At 47.9% G+C, this 22,287-nt stretch overlaps 1 protein-coding gene across 1 annotated transcript; it reads left to right on the top strand.

The window, feature by feature from the left end:
* The first annotated feature begins 1,234 nt into the window (after window positions 1-1,234).
* On the top strand, window positions 1,235-20,792 carry MCM2 (minichromosome maintenance complex component 2). Its single transcript, XM_079784971.1, has 16 exons — window positions 1,235-1,373; window positions 2,632-2,864; window positions 6,205-6,380; window positions 6,494-6,751; window positions 7,716-7,935; window positions 8,229-8,436; window positions 9,587-9,721; window positions 10,033-10,224; window positions 14,408-14,501; window positions 15,759-16,009; window positions 16,122-16,248; window positions 16,840-16,952; window positions 17,860-18,105; window positions 18,870-19,052; window positions 19,298-19,453; window positions 19,929-20,792. The coding sequence occupies exons 1-16, from the start codon at window positions 1,368-1,370 to the stop codon at window positions 20,037-20,039; spliced, it is 2,709 nt and encodes a 902-aa protein (XP_079641097.1). The 5' UTR covers window positions 1,235-1,367; the 3' UTR covers window positions 20,040-20,792.
* Window positions 20,793-22,287: the final 1,495 nt, after the last annotated feature.

Below are 22,287 nucleotides of genomic sequence, written 5' to 3' on the forward strand. Positions count from 1 at the left end.
CAAATATGATTAAGGCCTGTAATACAGAATAAAGCCAGGTTCCTATTTCTGCAGGCAGCCAGCTAAATAAGTCTGTCCAATCCCAACTTACAGGGTAATGTTCTGTCTGTTCAAGGGATTTTAATGTTTTGTTTCAGAACCTCAAGCTATTGCATCACTTTACCTGATTTGTTAACATAAAAACAACATTCCTTTCCCAATAGGGCAAAGTACCACCTTCCTGGGCAACTAATACATCATTCCTTGTTGTTCTTCAAGAGCAGTTGCAATAACATTCCATGATTGTGCTACAAGAATAGAAAGATTTCTGATATAGACTTTTCTAATTCAGCTATTCCATAACAAAGAAAGAAAACGCTAGTGAAGGAATGCCCAAAGCCTTGCTGATCTATTACAGGGTTTCAGGTGAAAAGATAAAAAAGACCATGCCCAAAATCCAAATTCCATTTGGTCCATTTTAGTCAAAGTTTATAGACAAAAGTGCCTCCACTGGGGCTAATGGCAGAGGAAGGGAGAGACTTTCTGTGACAGCATCAGGTCCTAATATAACAATACCACATCTGCCTCACCTCCAAGTTAGCAAGGTGACATGTATTTGGGATCCCACACAAGAAGAAATACCTGGTGCCCCTAAGTAAGTGTACACAATTAGGCCCTTAAACCCAGACTTTGAGGGAAGTATTAAGCTTATTTCTGAAGCAGGGATTTCATGTCCTCCATATGTTGGATGATCATCATAATCATCAACACAGACATTAAAGTCATCATGATATTTATGAATGTGATTAAAATAACACCTGTTTCTATATATTTGGGTTAGGATGGAAAGATTAGCATGGATTTGATTGTTCCAAGTTTGGGGGCTGGGATTCTCTAAGAGATGGATTTTATCTGGGATTCTCTAAGAGAGGGATTTTATCTCTCCCTCTCCCCCTCCCCCTCCCCCTCCCCTTCCCAGTTAAGACCTCAGAAAACAAAGCTCTGAACTTAAGTTGCCTCATCTATAGAACGGCTTGGTCACGCAGCCAGCAGCTGGGGCCAGTCCCCATTGCCCGCACCCGCAACTTCAGCTCCCAAGCTGCTGGTCAGGGCAGTGCTGAGAGCCCGGCCACGCACGGCCACGCACAGCTCCGGCGGGGCTTCCAGCGTCACTGGCCCAGCCCGTCCGGGCGTCGGGGGCGGAGCCTCCGGCGTCGTGGGCGTGGCCTCCCCCTTTGGACTCCCCCTGCGCGCCCGCTAGTCGCCAATGGACGCCGACGTCATGACGTCATGTTTCCTCAGACGCCTCCCGGGGTGGCGGGTCACGTGAACCACTTTTCGCGGGAAAACTGTTTTGCTGGAGGAGCGGAGAGGAGTGTGGCGCTAAGATGGCGGTGAGCACAAGGGTTCGGGGTTTGTGGGTGGTCCCCGCGGCTCATCAGTCAGTACCCCCTGAGGCGCGGGCGGTGGGGGGCGCGCGCCAGCTGCTGGGACAATTCGGGGGGGGGGGCGGCGCTGCGCACTTGTAGTCCTTGCCCTCCTTGGGCTTTTGCCCATGGCCCCCACCCCTCGCCGCCGGGGGTCGGTCCTGCGGCTGAGGTTGGGCCCCTGAGCTCGGGTTTGGAGCTGATTTCTCTCGGAGTCTGCAAAGCCAGCGGGCCCTCCCGTTCCAGCATGGGAGCGTTGGGCTCGCCGAGCGGAGCGCAGCCTGCCAGACCACTGCCACTTGTTCACTCATGCATGTTGGGCCCCCCCCTCTATGCCTGGCAGCAGGGTGTAACGCAAGACAGACAAGGTCCCGCAACTTCGTGCCCTTCTTATCGTAATATTTTTGTCTCTTTGTCTTGTTTATTGTTTGACCCTTCCCCTAGTCTGTGAGCATCAAGACTTATTGGCGTTTTGTTTTGTTTTTAATCTTTATTGTTGAAAGTATTACAAATGTCCCCTTTTATCTTCCATTGACCCCCTCCAGCCAACACCCGCCCCAGGCCCAGGTCTTCACCACCCTATTGTCTGTGGCCATGGAAGACCTCTAATATATATATATTTTTCACAATAGCTGTCCCATTTTTTATTGATTTTTTTTTTTTTTTTAGAGAGGAAGGGAGAAGGATAGAGAGTCAGAAACATCGATGAGAGAGAAACATTGATCAGCTGCCTCCTGCACACCCCCCACTGGTGATGTGCCCAAAACCAAATTACGTGCCCTTGACCGGAATCGAACCTGGGACCCTTCAGTCCACAGGCCGAGGCTTTATCAACTGAGCCAAACCGGTTACGACAAGACCTCTAATATTTTGGTTGCTCTTGTATCGCAGTGCCTGGCACAATGTGGGTGCTCAAATGGGTAGGAATGCTTGCTTATGGGGAGGAATAGATGATAAAAAGGGACAAATGAGGTATCCTCAGTAACTTGTCATGGAGAAAAACTATTGTGAGCCACCCGATGTTGGAGGAAGTAATATTTGAGCTGGTTCTGGTGTGTTAAGCCATTGGTTCAGCTCAGAGCAGAGCATTCCGTGTAAAGGAAACAGCAAGTGCAGTCTTGAGGCTGGAAGGGATTTGGTGTGGTGGAGGACAGGATAACTGTAAGGAGACCTCCTTATCACAGAAAGCTAAGTCAGCCCTCATCTTTTTGGCCTTTCCTTGCAGGAATCATCTGAATCCTTCACCATAGCCTCCAGCCCGGCCCGCCGTCGGCAAAGCAATGATCCTCTCACCTCCAGCCCTGGGCGAAGCTCCCGGCGCACAGATGCCCTGACCTCCAGCCCTGGTCGTGACCTTCCTCCCTTTGAGGATGAGTCTGAGGGGCTATTAGGCACAGAGGCACCCCTAGAGGAAGAAGAAGAGGATGGAGAGGAACTTATTGGAGATGGCATGGAGAGGTACTTTCATTCAAGGCCCTGCACTGAACAAATAGTTCTGTAGAGTGCCCATTGTGTGTCAGTGACCTTGCTTTGGGTGCTGGGAAAGCAGACAAATCAGAGCATCTTACTTTTGAGAGCATGTTGGTTCAGGGTCTGGGGGAGACAAAACGACTTCTTGGGGCCACAGTGTAGGTCTAAGATTGCACCTAAGCCCCAGCTCCATGAGATGTGTGCCCCAGGAGATGTAAGGGGTCTCTAACCTGGAGGACATCAGGGTTGCCAACTGGGAAGGACAGGAAGCAGGCAGCTGAGTGTTTTTCTGCAACATCAGAGAAACGGGCTAGGGGTTGGGGGGGTGCTGATTAATCAAGATTGAGATTCGATTCAGCAAACATTTATTGTGCCTAATCTGCAGCAAGCCCTGTGTTACATACTTTCACACTTATTTTAAACATATAAACATGTATTAAAGGTTATTGAGGCTTAATGCGAACACAGTGGAGAAAGCTTTGCAAGAAAGCAGGGTTAGATTTCTACTGCCTTACCTTACAACGGGGACTTGGTAGGTGCCTCAGTAGTAGAATTACGTGAATACCAGGAGCCTCGTGAACAGTCTCCTCCTGAGACTTGGAGTTCCAGAATTGGTGTGTGTGAGAGGACTGTACAGGCCATCCCACAGTCCACAGGGAATGCTTTGTGAGCCATCCACAGACTGTCAAGGGCACTGTGAACCATTCAGATCTTTGCTTTAAGCGCTGTCATCCCAGACCATCAGGCTGGGTGTGTAGTACATGCCAGACTGGAAGGAATGAGGGGTCTGGGACCAATCAGCCCTGGACAAGTCCTTGTGTGCCGTGGAGTTGCTCAGGCAGTTCACCCCTCCCTCATCCTCTACCCTGTTTCCACCTCCCCTTCCTTTCAGAGAAGAAGAGGAGAGGCATCTGAGGGCTAGCTGGGCCCAATTAGACTATGTGTTTATGGCTTTTTAATAAACATGTTTACTGAGCTACAGTTTGTGTATGTTAAATTTACCTGTTGTAAGAATACAATTCAGTGCTTTTTCGTCAATTTCCTGAGTTTGGCAACCATGACCACCGTCCAGTTTTAGAACATTTCCTTTTTGGGGCCATTCATCCCAGTAAGACCCCTTGTGCCTATTTGCAGTTAATCCTGGTTCCCATCCCCATCCCTAGGCAGCCAATAATCTGTCCCTAGATTTGCTGCCAATTCTGGCCATTTCATACAAATGAAATCATAATATATGACTGGATTTTGTGACAGGCTTCTTTCACAGTGTGGTTTTCAAGGTCCATCTGTGTTGTAGTGTGTGTCAGTACTTCATTCCTTTATGTGGCTGAATAATGTTCCATTGTATGGACAGACCACATTTTTTTATCCATGATCATTTGATGGACATTTCGGTTCTTTGCACTTTTTGGCACTTAAGAATAATGCTGCTATGAAGTTTTTATGTGAACATATGTTTTCAGTTCTCTTTGACAAATACCAAGGGATGGAATTCTGGGTCATAGGATAATTCTGTGGTTATTTATTTAGTTCGTTAATCCTCTCCTGAGGATATTTTTTCCGTTGATTTTCAGAGAGAGTGAAAGGGAGGGGGATTGATGTGAGAGAGACACATCGATTGGTTGCCTCCCTTATGCCCTGACCAGGGCCAGGGATGGAGTCTGCAACCGAGGTGTGTGCCCTTGACTGGAATCAAACCCGAGACCCTTCAGTCCATAGGCTGACACCCTACCCACTGAGCCAAACCGGCTAGGGCTCTATGGTTAATCTTTTGGGGACCTGCCAGGCTGTTTTCCAAAGCAGCTGCAACATTTCACATTCCCACAAATGGTATACGAGGGTTCCTATTTTTTCCACATTCTTGCCAACACCTGTTTTGTGTTTGTTTGTGTGTTTTTTTTGTTTTGTTTTGGGGTTTTTTTTGTTGTTTGTTTGTTTTTAATAATAGCTATCCTAATGTTGTGTGAGGAGGTGTCTCATTTGGATTTTGATGTACATTTCTCTGATGCTTAATGTGGAACATCTTTTCACATGATTGTTGGACGTTTGTATATCTTCTTTAGAGAAGTATCCACATTCTTTACCTTTTTGAATTGTAGGAATTTTAAAGACTTTTTATACTGGATATAAGTCCTTTATCAAATACATGATTTGCAAATATTTTCTCAATCTGTAGCTTGTCTTTTTCCTTTTTTTAATGGTGTATTTTGAAGCACAAAAGATTTTAACTTTAATCAAGTCCAGTTTATCAATTTTTTATGGAATTTTGCTAAGGATGTTTTATGACTTAAAATTCTTGAAGAGTGAGACACCTTTTCCCTGAGAATTTAAGAATTCAGAAACAGATGAGCCTAGAAATGTACCTGTCTCTGGCTTCTGTTTCTAGCATCAGCAGTATGGGATTACTTGGTCTGAAATGTAGTTTGACAGAGTAAAAAACAAGAAGAAACCCCCAAATAGTAGCAGTTGCCCTAATTGCCACTTACTGACAAAAGGGAAAAGTCAAGAGGATTATCTTGGGAAGGCAGTGTGGCGTGGGGAACAAACTTTGCCATTTGTAGTTGGATTGCTTTTTGACACACAACTCTGCTGAGCAGCTATTAGCAAAAGTCGTATTATTCCCTAATGCTCCGTTTCCGCATATTTGGATGGAGCGGTGATGTCTACTCCCCAGAATTGCAGGGAGAGCGGGGCTTTGCTCTTCAGAGGTTCCTTGTTAAGGCATCATTCCCCTTCAGATCGCTGATAGATGACAGTGTGGAAAATGAGCCCTTGTCGGTCTTGGAGAAGCTGAGAGGCTTGAGCCACTGGGCAGGCATATGAGAGAGGTTGGTTTGGCTGATGTCAGTAGAAGACCTTCCCAGGACTTGAAGGGGTTTGAGGCCGTATTGTCTGAGGGGAAAATTCCTGCCTGCTCAGGGAGCTGGGGTTGACTCTCTGAAAGCCTTTTTAAGTGTGCTCGGTGGCATTAAGTACAATCACATTGTTGTGTGACCATCACCACCATCTCTAGAAATTTTTCATACCAAGCTGAATCGTACATTGTTTGTATTTTTGTGACTGGCTTATTTCACTAAGCATAATGTTCTCAAGGTTCACCCATGTTGTAGTATTCGTCAGACTTTCCTTCCTTTTGGAAACTGAAGAGTGTTTCATTGCATGGATAGGCCACACTTGGTTTATCCATTGGAGATCCTTTTGATCCCTCTGTGTTTCTGGCCTGGAAACTTCAGGCCCAGACCCAGTTCCTGGGTGGTGTTTTGGTGTTTTTGTTTTCTGGGGTTGTTTTTTTTATATATATACTAACAGGGTCCTTTTGGGGGTCTCTCAGGGACTACCGTGCCATCCCGGAGCTGGACACCTACGAGGCTGACGGACTGGCCTTGGACGATGAGGATGTAGAGGAGCTGACAGCCAGTCAGAGGGAGGCGGCGGAGCGGGCTATGCGGCAGCGCGATCGTGAGGCTGGCCGGGGCCTGGGCCGCATGCGCCGTGGGCTCTTGTATGGTAGGTTGAGATGTCTACAACCCCAAGGGGACTAGTCCTGCTGTCAGAGCCGCTGGGAGCTGGGAAGGAGTGCTAGGGAAGACTTCACTCCAGGATGTCCCTTTTGTCCCCAGACAGCGATGAAGAGGATGAGGATCGCCCCACCCGGAAACGCCGCCTTGTGGAGCGGGCCACAGAAGACGGTGAGGAGGACGAGATGATCGAGAGCATCGAGAACCTAGAGGACCTTAAGGGCCACTCTGTGCGCGAGTGGGTGAGCATGGCCGGCCCCCGACTGGAGATCCACCACCGCTTCAAGAATTTCCTGCGCACCCATGTGGACAGCCATGGCCACAATGTCTTCAAGGAGCGCATCAGTGACATGTGCAAAGGTTTGGCTTCTGTACTCCGGGCCTCTGCTCACCATGGTCCACCTTGCAAAACTCTCCTGCAGAAAATTACCACTTTGGCCCAGTAACAGCACATTAAATGGAGACATGGAGTGTAGGGGACATTAAATAACTTTCCTGTTGCTGGTCAGGAGCTAGGACCTGGTGCCCACGATGTCCATCTTTCAGACAAATACGAAAAGTATTGTGAGCCTGCACTAGGACAGTCCAGCCGACTGTCCAGGGAGCCCATCTGTACCACAGAAGTGTATTTCAACATGTTTAAAATTTGGCAGGTTTGCCTCACTGCCAGGTGGCTCGGTTGGAGTGTTGTCCAGGACACCAAAAAGGTTGCTGGTTCAATTCCTGGTCAGGGCACATACCTAGTTTGCAGGTTTGATCCCTTGTTGGGGCCCATACGGGAGGCAACCGATTGATGTTTCTCTCTCACATCAGTGTTTCTCTCTATATCTCTCCCCCACGCCTCTCTCAAATCAATGAACATATCCTCAGGTGAGAATAAAAAAAAATTTTTGGCAGGTTTTATGTAAAAAATCTTTAAGTAATCAAAGATTACTACTTTGATTAGAAAGTAGTGGCATATTTCTATGGGACAGGGATTATTTTTAAGGGAGGCATGCAATTCTTTGTTTCCTGCTGTCCCCTCCATTTCCTGAGCCTTACATTTGACACAGTTTATTTTTTGGTTTCCTTCCTGGTCCTTATAGGCATTTCAAGTAGCAGCCCTGCTGTATCAGCCATTCTGTATGTACTATTTTACTTAATTCTCCCAGCGACTTCCTCATTTTACAGGTTGGGAAGTGGAGACTCAGGATGTGTCAGGGAATCTAAGTCACATAGTTAAAGCAAGGTGGACTTAGCAGTGAGAGCTGGGCTTTCTCTCCTCTCACGGTGAGACAGAAATCGCCTCCTCTGGCTTGATACTCAGTTTTATTCCCCTCTCTAGAGAACCGTGAGAGCCTGGTGGTGAACTATGAGGACCTGGCAGCCAGGGAGCATGTCCTGGCATACTTCCTGCCAGAGGCGCCAGCGGAGCTGCTACAGATCTTCGATGAGGCTGCTCTGGAGGTTGTGCTGGCCATGTACCCCAAGTACGACCGCATCACCAGCCACATCCACGTGCGCATCTCACACCTGCCCCTGGTGGAGGAACTGCGCTCGCTGAGGTGAGCTGAGGACAGGGCAGGGGCCGAGGGTCTGGTCCTTGGCACCCTATGGCTCCGGGCATCATTCAAGAGAGCTTTTCAGGGTGGTGGTGTGGGCGATGGCTGCAGCCAAGGAAAGGCCTCAGCCATGAGTTTGGCTTGCATGGGTGGGGTATGATGGATCTGGTGGTGCCAGGCCTCAGATTTTCAGGATCTGATGTTGGAATGCTCTCACATGCTGGCCTCACCTCTCCAGAGGGTGCAGGTCAAGCATCAGGGCTCCAGGCCTCTGAGGTGCCCTCTCATCTCCACAGGCAGCTGCACCTGAACCAGCTGATCCGTACCAGCGGGGTGGTCACCAGCTGCACAGGTGTCCTGCCCCAGCTCAGCATGGTCAAATACAACTGCAACAAGTGTAGCTTTGTGCTGGGGCCTTTCGCTCAGTCCCAGAACCAGGAGGTGAAGCCCGGCTCCTGTCCTGAGTGCCAGTCAGCTGGCCCCTTTGAGGTCAACATGGAAGAGGTGAGCAAGCACGCAGCACTGGCTGCTGTCTGTCCCTGTCCCGGGTCCCTGGTATGAAGGGCCTGCCTGACATTTTAGGCAATTTGGAAAACCAGCATGGGCAGCAGAGGAAAGCAAGAAGGTATTGTGTATTAGCCATGCCATAGGGCAAAGCTCATCTGTCTGGCCAGCCTGTTTAGTTTTGCCCACAAGATGTTTTAAAAAATTCAAGCCAATATTTAAAAATTTGTTTAAAGCATCAAAGTTGATGGCTTCTTATGAAAAAATGGAAAGATCTGGCTAAACTGGGCCCACTTTTGCCCAGCTGCTTTCCAGCCCATCACTTACATGGAATGCCTGCAGTCCCATTGACACTTCCTCTCAATGTTTCTGGTGCCTGCCTCCCTGCATCTTTGGTTGGGGGCTCTTGGATTGTAACCACCTTAGACACTGTATTCAAGAGACACTGCTCAAAGCCTCTGGGCCTTACAGCTCTAGGCACGTTACACATGCCTTTGTACTTGAACAACTTCATCTATGAAGTCATGGTACCTGCAGTAGATACACAGATCTCCTTGTGCCTTGTTGCCCTGAGTGTTGGCTTGCTCACCATAGCCTCCTGGACAGAAAATGCCTGGGAAGTTGTGCTTGTGACAGCCCACAGTCAGAAACTGACCTGTTTAAAAGTTCAAGTATGTCTTGCCTGGTGAGAAACATCTGCAAGACTGGACTTCACCTGAGCCCATGCCTGTTACAGGCTTCCCTGCCCTGTCTAACTTTCCTCCTTTATGGATTCCACATTCACAAAAGTCTCTTGCATAGGAGCAGAGCTTGAGGTTCCACTCCTAGGGAACTTGAGACAGTAACTAGTAGAGGATTAATAATTATAGCTAGCATTTCTAGAGTATTTTCCAGGCGCCTGGTGAAACATGTAGTCTTCCTCATGCCCTCTAAGGCAGGTACTATTACCCTGTTTTGCCAATGAAGAAATTGGCTAGGGTCACCCAGCCAGGAAGTGACTCAAAAGATTAGAAGTCAGACATTTTTCTCAGCATCTCTATAAACTGCTGTATTACGTGGTCGAGGTCAGGTGCCATCATTCAGTGCTTGAAGAAGTGTGAAGTGTGCCCCACAGGGACAGGTCCCATGACTGTTTGTTTGTCTTTTGCAGACCATCTATCAGAACTACCAGCGCATCCGCATTCAGGAGAGTCCTGGCAAAGTGGCAGCCGGCCGGCTGCCCCGCTCCAAGGATGCTATCCTCCTCGCCGATCTGGTGGACAGCTGCAAGCCAGGAGACGAGATAGTATGTGGCTAGGAGTGGGCTGGGAGGGAAATGAGTTGCTAAGGAGATTTGTGTTGGGCTGAGGGAGGGGTTGATGGCAGATGGGGGGAGTGGGCTGAGTTCTTGAGTGACCCTTGTACTGGACTGGTTATCTGGAACACTGGGTTGAGGACTAGTTGTGCTTTGGTTTTGTTGAGTTTCTCATCTTGATGACTGTAGCATGGAGGACTTAAAGGAGAAGCAACTGGATGAAGCCAGGTGTGGAGGTAGGCCCAGCTCCCACTGTGACCCCGGTGCTGGTTCCTCTGACCATATGGTCTGCCTTTTCCCAGGAGCTGACTGGCATCTACCACAACAACTACGACGGCTCTCTCAACACTGCCAATGGCTTCCCCGTTTTTGCCACGGTCATCTTAGCCAACCACATAGCCAAGAAGGACAACAAGGTTGCCGTGGGGGAACTGACCGACGAAGATGTGAAGATGATCATCAGCCTCTCCAAGGACCAGCAGATTGGGGAGAAGGCAAGTTGAAGTCTTGCAGGGCTACTGTGCTCTGCAAGGAACCCAGGGGCTCAGTGGGGGTGTTGTGGGTACACAGGGCTCGCTGCCCTAGCCTTGGCTACTGTACTACTCCAGGCTGCCCTGAAACCTTAGTCTTTCTTTATTTCCAGGTATTGGAAACTGGAGTTCCCTTATTTTACTTCCAGTGGCAGCTCAGTAAACTTGCCTTGATGGGGGTGGTCCCCACACTCCAGGGGGAGAGCATAAATGTTGGTGAGATTGGCCTGAGCCTATGTCCCCACCCAGTTAGGACAGGGTTGTAAGGATTTATCAGATCATGTAGAGCCCATATGAAATTGAAACGGAAGCAGAGCAATAGCAATAACTTGTCTCGGGTAGGTGTCCCCTGGTGTCAGGCGCCTGCCCACAGTCTTTTCCAGGAAGAGCGCTACCGCAATATGGTTTTGGTTCCTTTATGTAGACATTTTCACTGAAGGTTGGGATGAAGGGGATTGCCATTGTAGACACAAAGATAACAAATAGAATGTTAAATTTCTGTTCATACAAGTCCTCTCCCATTGTACCTGCTTAGGTGTCACCAGCTGCCAAGTTGTAAGTGTTCTCAGGCTCAGAATTCTCTTAATTTTTTCCCTTCTTTCCTCTCTGCTTCACTCTCCATTTCTGTTCAGTTTTTAATGCCGAACAGTTTGGCTGTCTCTCTGGTCTCTGCTTTTCTGCTCCTAAAGAGCCTCAGTTTAGGTGAATCAGTTCAGGTCCTAGTGACTTACTTAGTGAATGGGATCCTTCTCTTTATAGTCTGTAAACTCCCTGAGGGCAAGGCCAAATCTGATGGCTCAACTCTGCCTGGACCACCTTTCTTAATCTACCAAGATTTGGGGCATCCGCAGGGGTCGCAGATATTCATCAGCTTCAGAAGGACAGAAACTTCAGTTCTGCCAACATACTCAGTCCTGGAATACCTTCTGGGTCACGTTCTGGAATCTTGGTGGGAAGTCAGACATGGTCCTTGCCCTCATTGGGCTCATATTTTATCAGGATTTGAATTTTGGCATAATCCTTAGTATCAAATGAACTGCCCCATCTAAGAATGAGATGATGGTAGTACCTATTTGCAGAGTTGTTACAAAGATTAAACAGATGATGTGCCAGCTGTGGACTACTCAGCAGCTAGCTGTTACTAATACAGGTTGTTAAAAAAGTTGAACTGTACAAAAACTGGACGGAGGTGCCAGCATGGTGTGTGGAAAACATAAAGGACCTGTAGGAAGGTAAACATAGCCTTGAGCATGGCACCTCAGTCGGTCCCTTTCATTGTCTCCTATTCACAGCAGCCATGCAGGTGGGTATCCTGAGGGGTGACGGGCAGTGCACACAGAGAATTAAGAGCATGAGCTTGAGGTTAAGTGAAATAATTCATGGGAAGCACTGTGATATTTCCTGTCAGGTCTGGGTTTGAATTTACCCTTCTTATCAGCTTAAGTTGGCCTGTTACTTTCCAAGAGTAACCGAGTCAGCCACAGGGCACAGTGGGCAGTGTCGGCAATAACACAGTTGCCCCTTCCCCTACTGCCCCACAGGGAGGCAGGGGGTATCAGCTTGGGAACCTGCCATACACAGCAAGCAGGATGCAGGCTGCTCCTCATGGTCCTGGAGGGAGACATGAGTTCATGCTGCAAGGCTGCCTGCTACAGAAACAGCTCTCAGTAGCGATCTGGGTAAAGAGTTCAGGACTGACGGCACACGGTGTGTAGGAGGATAGGAAATCTGGGGCAGATTATCTTCCAATATCCCCAATGCAGATGAGGGTTTAATAAACAAATTGTTATATGTATTCAGTACTGAGCGTCTGCTTGGCACTGTTTAGGTAATTTCCAGATAGGTAATTTCCAGATAGTAACAACAATCCTGTAATCGAGATGTATCTGTGTGCATTTTATTGATGAATAAACTAAGGCAAAGGGTTAAATAAGTCACCCACATCACATAGCTAACAAATGGCAGAGCCAGGATTTCTACCCAGGCAGTCTGGCTTCAGAGACTCCCAATGACTGCACTCTGCTCCCTCCATGCAGTAACCAGAGGTTCAGAGGATGCAGGTGTATTTGGTAATTGTAAGTTCTGTGGGGTACCCTAGCGCAGGTCCTGATCTATATTTTAAAACTTTATTACAGAAATTTTCAGATGTGTATATGGAATGGTATAGTGAACCCTTATACATTCCTCACTCAGCTTCACCAGTTGTCCCAGCCTGGCCAAGCTTGTTTCCTGTGTACTTGCACTCACTCCCTCTCAAGTATTTCCAAGGAAATGCCAGCATTTTATCTGTAACTATATTAGCATGTGTCTCTAAAAGACTCTACTAAAACCAAATCACAATACCATCATCACACTTAAAAATAACTAGCAATTCCTATCAGTTATTTGGTTGATGATGGCATTTCCATGATTGTAAAGTTGTAGGTTTTAATGTCGTTGAGGTTTCGGTGCTATGATTATTGCAGGCTCCTGCTCCAGATGTGGAATCAGCTATTTCTCCAAACAGCCCTGTGGGAAATACTCTTTCCTTTCAGTGGGAAACAGTATTTGGAGACATCTGCCTCTAGATGCACTGGGCCTGGACCACTGTGAGCCACTGATGTTAACAGTGCTAACAGCCGCTGCTTGGACTGGGTATTGCAGTGAATTTTAGGGTCAAAGAAAGAACAAAAAAAGGTGCAGTGTTGTAGAAACTGACCTCTACTCCTAACTAGTGAAATAGTGGCAGGAGGCATTTCTGGTACCAGCAGATCCTGTTTTCAGAAGGTCCTGCGGTCACACTGTCCTGGCTCTGGTGGAGAGAGGCCATACACGGAATAGATTGCTGACCCCCAGCCCCAGTTCCCAGAAATGGGTTTTCCTCATCTCGGTGCTTTCAGGGAGGCCAGAGGGAGTAACTCTTCCACTTGGCTGGTGGCTGAGACATGACAGCTGGATCCAGCCCTGTGGGGGTGGGTCTCCCTCAGCACTTATAGTGCTGATATCCCGACAGAGCCTCATCCCGGGCCTGGTGCTTCCCACACCGCTCAGTCTGACCTGTGAGGATACAGTGCTTTGCAGAAGGTGGAAAGGTTGAGAATAGTGAAGGCACAACCATATCATAGGTGGAAGCTGACTCCCATCAGCAAGATGTGTCTCTAGTTTCATCTTAACATTCAGCAGATTTTGCATTCTCTCATTCTCTCTCTCTCTCTCTCTCTCTCTCTCTCTCTCTCTCTCTCTCTCTCTCTCTCTCACACACACACACACACACACACACACACAAATGGAAAACGTTTCAGTGACTCACTGGTTGAAATGACCTGAATTCCTGGTAGCTGCGTCTCCCTGATGCTCTGTATTTATATATTTCAGTATATCATCTGTATGTTGCATTGTGTGCTTATCACCCAAAGTTTAGTCTCCTTCCATCACCATATATTTGACCACCTTTACCCTTTTCAACCTCCCCTTACCCCCTTCCCACTGGTAACCATCATACTGTTGTCTGTGTCATTGAGTTTTCTTTGATTGTTTTGTTTGTTCATTTGTTGCTTTCTGTTTTATATCCAACATATGAGTGAAATCTTATGGTTCTTCACTTTTTCTGTCTGACTTATTTTGCTTAGCATGATATTCTTAATATCCACCCATGTTGTCTCAAATGGCAGTATTTCATCCTTTCTTATGGCTGACTTGTATTCATTCCGTTATATATATGTACCACATATTCTTCGTTCATTCATCCATTGAAGGACACTTATGCTGTTTTCATGCCATATCTGGCTTTGTATTATATTTCTCCATCACAGGCTGACCACAGAGCTCATGTGAGGTGTCTTCCTACTGTCAGAACCTGGGTTTTATCTCCTTTCTGCTCTTAATCTGCAACCTTGGGGTAGTCTTTTCTAAGTTAGAACAACATAAAGGGGTCTGACCAAAGTTCTTTTATGCATTAAATTCTGTGATTCTCAGAAAGAGCCCACCAGTGGCAAGGCCCATAGTCGTAAGGTCGGGCTTAAGGCCAGACCTGGTGGAATCGAAGCAGATGTAGTGTGGGTGCTTTCGGGCTGGGCTTCTCCATCCCCTAAGATGGAACAGGGTGGTTACCTGCCCAGACTCGAGAGCAGAGGTCCTATTCCCATGGCGCTCTCCCTTCCTTCTTCAGATCTTTGCCAGTATTGCTCCCTCCATCTACGGGCACGAAGACATCAAGAGAGGCCTGGCGCTGGCTCTGTTTGGAGGGGAGCCCAAAAACCCAGGTGAGCAGCCTCTGCGGGGAATTTAGTAGGAGCCAGATTCTAGATACCAGACAAGGCAGGACTCTATTTAAAGCTTGCTAAGAGGTGGCCAGACCATGTGTGGCTCAGTCATCACAGGGAAAACATAGCCCAAGGCATGGCATCTTGGGCATCACTGTGTCCCTAGCTCTACCATTGCCTTCCTTTTGTGATGAGCAAATTCATCTTTGCTTCACTCCTGTTTTAAACTTTATCTTTTAAAAAGTTGTTTCAACTTAAAAATACATGAATTTTTACTTATATTACATCCTCTTCTTAAATAATTAGAAGTTAGAGAAAAGCCAAAGTCACTGTCGACCACCCTTTTTTTTTTAAATATATTTTTTATTGATTTTTCACAGAGAGGAAGGGAGAGGGATAGAGAGTCAGAAACATCGATGAGAGAGAAACATCTATCAGCTGCCTCTTGCAAACCCCCTACTGGGGATGTGCCTGCAACCAAGGTACATGCCCTTGACCAGAATCAGCTGCCTCCTGCACACCCCCTACTGGGGATGTGCCCGCACCAAGGTACGTGCCCTTGACCAGAATCAGCTGCCTCCTGCACACCCCCTACTGGGGATGTGCCTGCAATCAAGGTACATGCCCTTGACCAGAATCGAACCTGGGACCTTTCAGTCCACAGGCTGACACTCTGTCCACTGAGCCAAACCAGTCAGGGCAACCACCCTTTTTAATCCTAGTTCCCTCCCTGTAGGTCACTCTTCTGGTCTTTGTGGTTTGTGCACTCCCAGACCTTTGTGTGGCTATTCATAGGTTTAACACACAAATGCATGTTTCTCTTTACAGTTCCTGTATGTGTGTATAAGTGAATATGCATAAAGTATCCATCTTACTTTTTCTCACTCAAGAAACACATCTTTGTTATCTTTTGGTATTAGTGCATACTGAGCAAGTTCATTTTAAATTACTGTATGTAATTTAAATTAAATAATGGTCCATATAGCACAATGTATTTGGTTATCTTTCTAGTTGGAGAAAATTTAAGTTGCTTCCAATTTTTTACATTTACAAAGAACGTATTTATATACACCTCCTATGTACCCATTTTTCTGGGTTCATTGCTCAGTAGTGGGATTGCTGATCCTAGAGTATTGCATCCCTTTCTGGAGAGAATATTCCTTTGCCATTCATAATAGGCTAAGAAACTGGAGCTAAGCCCTATACCCCTTACCTTCCTTTCATCTCCACTCCCTCTCCTCCCATCCTTGCCTGCAGGGGGCAAGCACAAGGTGCGAGGTGACATCAATGTGCTCTTGTGCGGAGATCCTGGCACAGCCAAGTCTCAGTTCCTCAAATATGTTGAGAAAGTGTCTAGCCGTGCCATCTTCACCACCGGCCAGGGGGCTTCAGCTGTTGGCCTCACAGCATATGTCCAGCGGCACCCCGTCAGCAGGGAGTGGACCTTAGAAGCTGGAGCCCTGGTTCTTGCTGACCGAGGAGTATGTCTCATCGATGAATTTGACAAGGTGGGTTCTGGACCTTGTGGGTGATGGATTCAGGGTGTGTTGGCTTAGCCCACAGTGGAGGATGAGTGTTAATGAGGCATATCATGGAGAATCGTGCATTTGACTCTTGCAGATGAATGACCAGGACAGAACCAGCATTCATGAAGCCATGGAACAGCAGAGTATCTCCATCTCGAAGGCTGGCATCGTTACCTCACTACAGGCTCGCTGCACCGTCATTGCCGCTGCCAACCCCATAGGTACACCAGGCACACTAGCTGGCAGGGCTCGGGCCTGCCAAAGGGGACAAGACCCAGAGAGACCCTGCCTTGGGGAATCAGGAACCCACAGCACTCCTCCTTCAGTCCCAGATCTGAGTTAGGAATTAGGCAACAAAAGGCGATTTTTTCTTGCATGGCCTGCCAGAGCGGGAAGTGATGTGCCTGCGTTTTTGTTGAGCCATGTTCTCAGAACCACCCATGGCCATTCTTAGAACACCTGAGAGAAGAATCTAGGTCATTGTCTAAGTGTGGGTGGAGCGGTTGCTAAACCCAGCCAGCAAGTGCTTAGAGAGCCCGGGCACCCTCGCCTGTCTGGTTGGCTGTTCCTGCCAGGAGACGGGTATGCTTTCTGTCTCGGGGCTATTTCAGGCTGTTGCTCGGGGAAAGCCTCTTCTGTCTCTTGTCCAGACCACCTCAGACAGCAGGCGCTGAATCTCCACCTTCTAGTTCCTCTGCCAAAGTGCCCTTCCCCTCTGTCACTGAAGCAACTTGGGGTTGGAGAGAACTTTCTGTCGCTCAAGAAGAGAGAATGCGGGAGCATGAACCCTGATAGCTTCCTTTGTGTTTCAGGGGGCCGCTATGACCCCTCACTGACCTTCTCAGAAAACGTGGACCTCACGGAGCCTATCATTTCCCGCTTCGACATCCTGTGTGTGGTGAGGGACACAGTGGACCCAGTCCAGGTACACAGCCACCTGTCCCAGGTTCCATACAGGAAGTTCTGGGAACCTCCATGAGGTTTGGGGCCTATGGGCATGCCAGGCATGAGGAAAGGGGGCACCACATGGACCTTGGTGTGTTTTCCACTCTTGTTCTCATGTCCAGAAGTCAACCTTGATTTCTATTTCCTTCACTGGTTCCCCTCCCAGCTGTCCACCCAACACAGTCCACAGTCTGCCACCAAGTTCTATTGTACCCACTGCCTGAGTTCACTGGCTGCTTTTCTTGCTCTGATTGAAGTACTGTGGTGTCCGGTGGCTAATCTCCTGGCTTCCACTCATGCCCAATTTAGGCCTCCAGTTAGAAGCCAGCCTGTCTTTTGAAAGCATAAGTCAGGCCATGCCTTTCCTTCTTAAGAACCTGCTAGCAGCTTACCCTGTAACTATCAGAGAATCCACCATCCCTGCTGTGGCTGCCAGCCTAAGAGATCTCTGCACTTAACTCTTCTCCTTCCTTTCCTCACTTCATCCACACCTTAAAGATGCCAGAGCTTCCAACTTGCTCTTTTTCCTTCCTGGAATGCTCTTCTCTGGGACTGTCAGATGACAGAGGTATTCTAGCAACCTCACCTGGAGAAGTCTCCTCAGGCCCTCACTCATTGCCTTCTCTTCTTAGCACATGTTACTTTCTGTAATTAATTTAAAAACTGTGTCTTTTCTACCCTCCCTGGGAGGTTAGCTCCATGAGAGCTCGGTCACATTTACCAATGGACCCGGGTACCTGGAGCTGCCTAGCACATAAGTAGGCTTGGGATATAAGTGTTGAGAGAACATTCTTCTGAAGCATATCAGCCTGCACTTCTAGCTAGCTGACTTCTCCCAGCCAGGCTACGAGACTCCCTGCGACCTGCCCTCTTCCATCTTGTCTTAGGATGAGATGCTGGCCCGTTTCGTGGTCGGCAGCCACGTCAGACACCACCCTAGTAACAAGGAGGAGGAGAGGCTGGGCAGCACCCCAGAACCCACCATGCCCAACACATTCGGCGTGGAGCCTCTGCCGCAGGATGTCCTGAAGAAGTACATCATCTATGCCAAGGAGAAGGTCCACCCGAAGCTCAATCAGATGGACCAGGATAAGGTGGCCAAGATGTACAGCGACCTGAGGAAAGAGTCCATGGTGCGGGCCCTGGGAGCCAGAGGGCAGGCTGGGGTCGGGTGGGGCAGGAAATAGGCAGCAGCTTTCTCATCCTTGTAGTCGGTTAATCCAAAAAGTGCTAAAGCAGGAGGCCTTATAAAGGAAACGTACATACCTTATACCTGAAGTGTTTTGTTTTAGATGGCATTTAATGTGTGCGTGCATTTGTCTCTGTGGGTATAGGACCAAGGTCTTTTGATGGCCACTGATTAAGTTCCATGTTGACTTTGTATAAATCTTACCCAAATCATCAGGTGCTCTGAACTGGTTTTGGTTCTCTTATAGTAGGATGAGGATTTAAAGGCAGCATGCAAGCATTTGGAATACAGAATTCTTGTAGGCTGGTCCTTCTCACACACCTAATCAAGACCACAACTTTTTTTCTTTTCTTTTTTTTTAACCTTTTCATCAAGTCGTCTCAGAGCATTCAACTTAGTTTTCATAGAAACAACAGCTTATTTTCTCTATGTTGTACATGACAGTAGCAAGGACAGCTGGGATGCATATAAGTGAACGGTGGGGGGCAGAATATGCAGGTGTGATAGAGGCAGGCCATAGCATAGGCATCCACTGGGCACTACCACACTTCGAGAAGGAATAGAAAGTGAGCTCACCTGCTGGCTCTGTTGAGCACTTCTGCCCTAGGGTGATTAGATGTGCTCTCTGGGTTTGGGCTTTTAGCATTGCCACTGTTGTTCCCCTGGCCTCTTCTGCTTGAGAAGATCTGATGCTGTCCTCCTCTCCAGGCGACAGGCAGCATCCCCATCACAGTGCGGCACATCGAGTCCATGATCCGCATGGCAGAGGCCCACGCACGCATCCACCTGCGGGACTATGTGATCGAGGATGACGTCAACATGGCCATCCGTGTGATGCTGGAGAGCTTCATCGACACGCAGAAGTTCAGTGTCATGCGCAGCATGCGGAAGGTGGGTGTGCACTGAGGTGGGGTTCCTTAGGAGCTAAGGGTCAGCTTAGCACAGGAGGGAGGCTACATGGGCATCTCGAGACCCTGGCCTGGCACTGGCTTTGCTGTGCTGCCTGGCAGCAGAAGTCCCTGGCTGCTCTTGCTGGTGGTGAAGGAGCATGGTGGGAGTGGGATGACCACATCCTTTAGTTCTGAGTTTCCTGGTAGCGGGGAGATGGTGATTTTTTTTGCTCTTGTCTCATGCAGACCTTTGCCCGCTACCTTTCATTCCGGCGTGATAACAATGAGCTGTTGCTCTTCATACTCAAGCAGTTAGTGGCAGAGCAGGTGACTTATCAACGCAACCGCTTTGGGGCCCAGCAGGACACTATTGAAGTGCCTGAGAAGGACTTGGTGGACAAGGTATGGGCACAGATGGGAGGGGAGGGCAGGGTTGGCTAGCTGGGAAGCTGTCAGTCATCTTTGGGGACAGAAGGTCCTTGCTCTGTCAGTGAATGGGTGGGCCTCGGATGAAAGCCATTTATTGGGTGTTTGTAATGTGCTGAGTACTGTTCCATACGTTTATAACCTTGACAGCAGCCAAAAGAGGTAAGTCCTGTTAACTGTTATCTCATCCTGCAGAGGAGACATCACAGGGTACTGAGTAGCTCTCCTGAGCCCACAGGCAGTTGACAGAGCTAAGATGGCAAGCCTGTGTCTAGCTCCAGACCCTGACACAGCCAGCCTCTGCCCTGGTTGACTTTCCCTATAATGGAGATGGGAGCCCTGCCCAGCCTGCGATGAACAGACCTTAGAAAGTGAACTGAACCCAAGGCTACGTGGACGTGGGCATTCTGGAATCCATTCCCACGCCTCACTTGACTTTTTCTCCTTTTAGGCCCGTCAGATCAACATCCACAACCTCTCTGCCTTTTATGACAGTGAGCTCTTTCGGATGAACAAATTCAGCCATGACGTGAAGCAGAAGATAATCCTCCAGCAGTTCTGAGCCTCCACAGCAGCTTCCTCATTCTGGCTGGGAAGTCTTTCCATGCTCACTGCACCCCATGCTTTAAGGATACAAAACCCAACTGCGGTGGAACACAGAGTGTGGTGGGGCCAGGTCTGGCAGCTTAACTGTCTGGCTTCCCCAGGCCGCTGGGCTTGGATTGTGGCTGGGAATGTTGCTGTTTATTTCTTAGGCTCCTTTTCTGCTTCTCTCACCATGTTGGGTGGGCATGCTTTGCCAGTATTTCTTTTCAACTGCCCAGTAACCCACCATTTATGGGAGGTCTGCCTCCACTTCATTCTGGATCGAGTCTAGTGTGTTTAAGATACAGCCTTTTAGGTGACTAAGCATATAAGGGTTTTAGGAGAACTATTGCCTTCTTGGCTTGAGTTCTGTATCCTGGCTGCTTTGGCCACTTTGGCTAAAGAGCAAGTTCAAGGTATAGGTAGTGTTCTTCTGAACTTCGTCCTGCACACCTAGGCTTCTGTGAGTGGATAGGCTTCTATGAGTGGAGAAATCGTGTGGGTAGGAAAATGCCCCAACTCCTCGACCCTCTGTGATGACACAGCTTGGTTTCCTGCAGGAGAAAGGGTCAGAGGGGTTGATATGCTAATGAGGACCACTGCTCATACGGCTTACCCTTGCTGTGTTAATAATTTTCTACTACCTAATCATTTCCCCGTTTTCTCGTTGTTTGTACATTTAATTTCTGTTTCTGTGGTTTAAATTTTTAATAAAATCTAAATACTTTTATCTGTTGGTCTCAGTTCTGTCTTCATATAATAGCCTGGGCTGAAACACAACTGAGCCTAGATGTTGTCTCTAGTTTGACCAAAACTGTCTCTGGTCAACAGACCAGAGGCTTTTTTTTTGTAATCCTCACCCAAGGATATGTTTTTATTGATTTTTAGAGAGAGAAAGAAACATCAATATGATAGAGTAACATCAACCAGTTGCCTCCTGACCAAGGATCAAACCTGCAACCTAGGTATGTGCCCTGACCAGGAATTAAACCTGAAACCTCTGGGTGCATGGGAAAATGCTCCAACCCACTGAGCCACCTGGCCAGCACAGACCCAAGGCTTTGTTCCTGATTATTTGATATGGACCAGAACCTCATTGTCCTGAGAGCTTAATGCTTAAGGGAGTGGTCATGCAAGGGAGAAGGAGAAGGCGAGTCAGGGTGCTGACTGGGGCCAGTTTGAATCAGCTGTTTCCCCATTCCACTTGCCAACGAATGTTCCTAACTTCTTATTATCCTGCCTCACCTAGAGAGTGTGAGATGCGCTACCCTCCCTGAACATGGATGTGTTCTTGTCCACCCACCCAGAAGCTCTCCAAAGCCCTTTAGTTAGGGCTGTTTATGAGTCTTCATTAGGTAGATGTGATAATTAAATCATTGGCCGTTAGTGATGAGCTCAACCTCCAAACCCTCTCTCCCCCCCCAGAGGTCAGGGGCTGAGGCTAAAAGCTCCAACCCTCCAATCACCAGGTTGGTTCCCCTGGCAACCAGGCCCAATCCTTAGGGGCTTTCCTAAAGTCACCTCCTTAAGGTAAACTCAGGTGTGGTTAAAAGGGGTTATGAATAACAAAACACATCACCATTACTACTCCACAGTTGGTTCAGGAACCATGATAAAACCCAAATGTTACAGCAAACGATGTTTCTATCACTTAGGAAATTACAAGGGTGTTAGGAGTTCTGACAAGGAGCTGAGACAAAAACCAAATACACATTTCTGATTCTATGATAATATCACACAGGCCTAACAAGGCCTCACATCTGACTGTAGTAGACAGCTCTTGAAGGTTGTAAGCAGGAAAGGAACATGGTCCAACGTATTTAATAGATGATCCCATCTGGTTACTGTAACTTGTACTGAAGAGAAAAAAGAGGAAGAGTCTGTGTGTAGTCTAGAGATGGCAGTGGTCTGGACTCGAGTTGGGGAAACTGGACATACTTTAGATGTATTCTGCAGGTAAATTAGACGAGTTGGTGATGAATGAGAAGTGGGAGAAAAGAAGAAACCATGGATGATCAGTTTCTAGCTTGAGAAACAGATTGAGGTTTAGTAGGGATAACCAGGAGTTTCATTTTAGACATGTTGGCTAGAAATGCCTTTCAGATATTCAAGTAGAAATGTGAACTTTAAAGACAGATTTGAGTTTGGATTGCTGAGAAGTTTGGGCATGAGCTATAACCCACTGGCACCTGTCACAGAGAGAGATGATTGCTGAAGGAAACGAG

The sequence above is a fragment of the Cnephaeus nilssonii genome (genome assembly GCF_951640355.1).
Source record: "Cnephaeus nilssonii genome assembly, chromosome: 11".
Classification (NCBI taxonomy): domain Eukaryota; kingdom Metazoa; phylum Chordata; class Mammalia; order Chiroptera; family Vespertilionidae; genus Cnephaeus; species Cnephaeus nilssonii.

Coding starts and splice junctions, on each gene's coding strand:
- MCM2 (XM_079784971.1), top strand. Junction 6,752..7,715: donor CATCAGTGACATGTGCAAAG/GTTTGGCTTCTG, acceptor TCCCCTCTCTAG/AGAACCGTGAGAGCCTGGTG. Junction 16,010..16,121: donor TCATCGATGAATTTGACAAG/GTGGGTTCTGGA, acceptor TGACTCTTGCAG/ATGAATGACCAGGACAGAAC.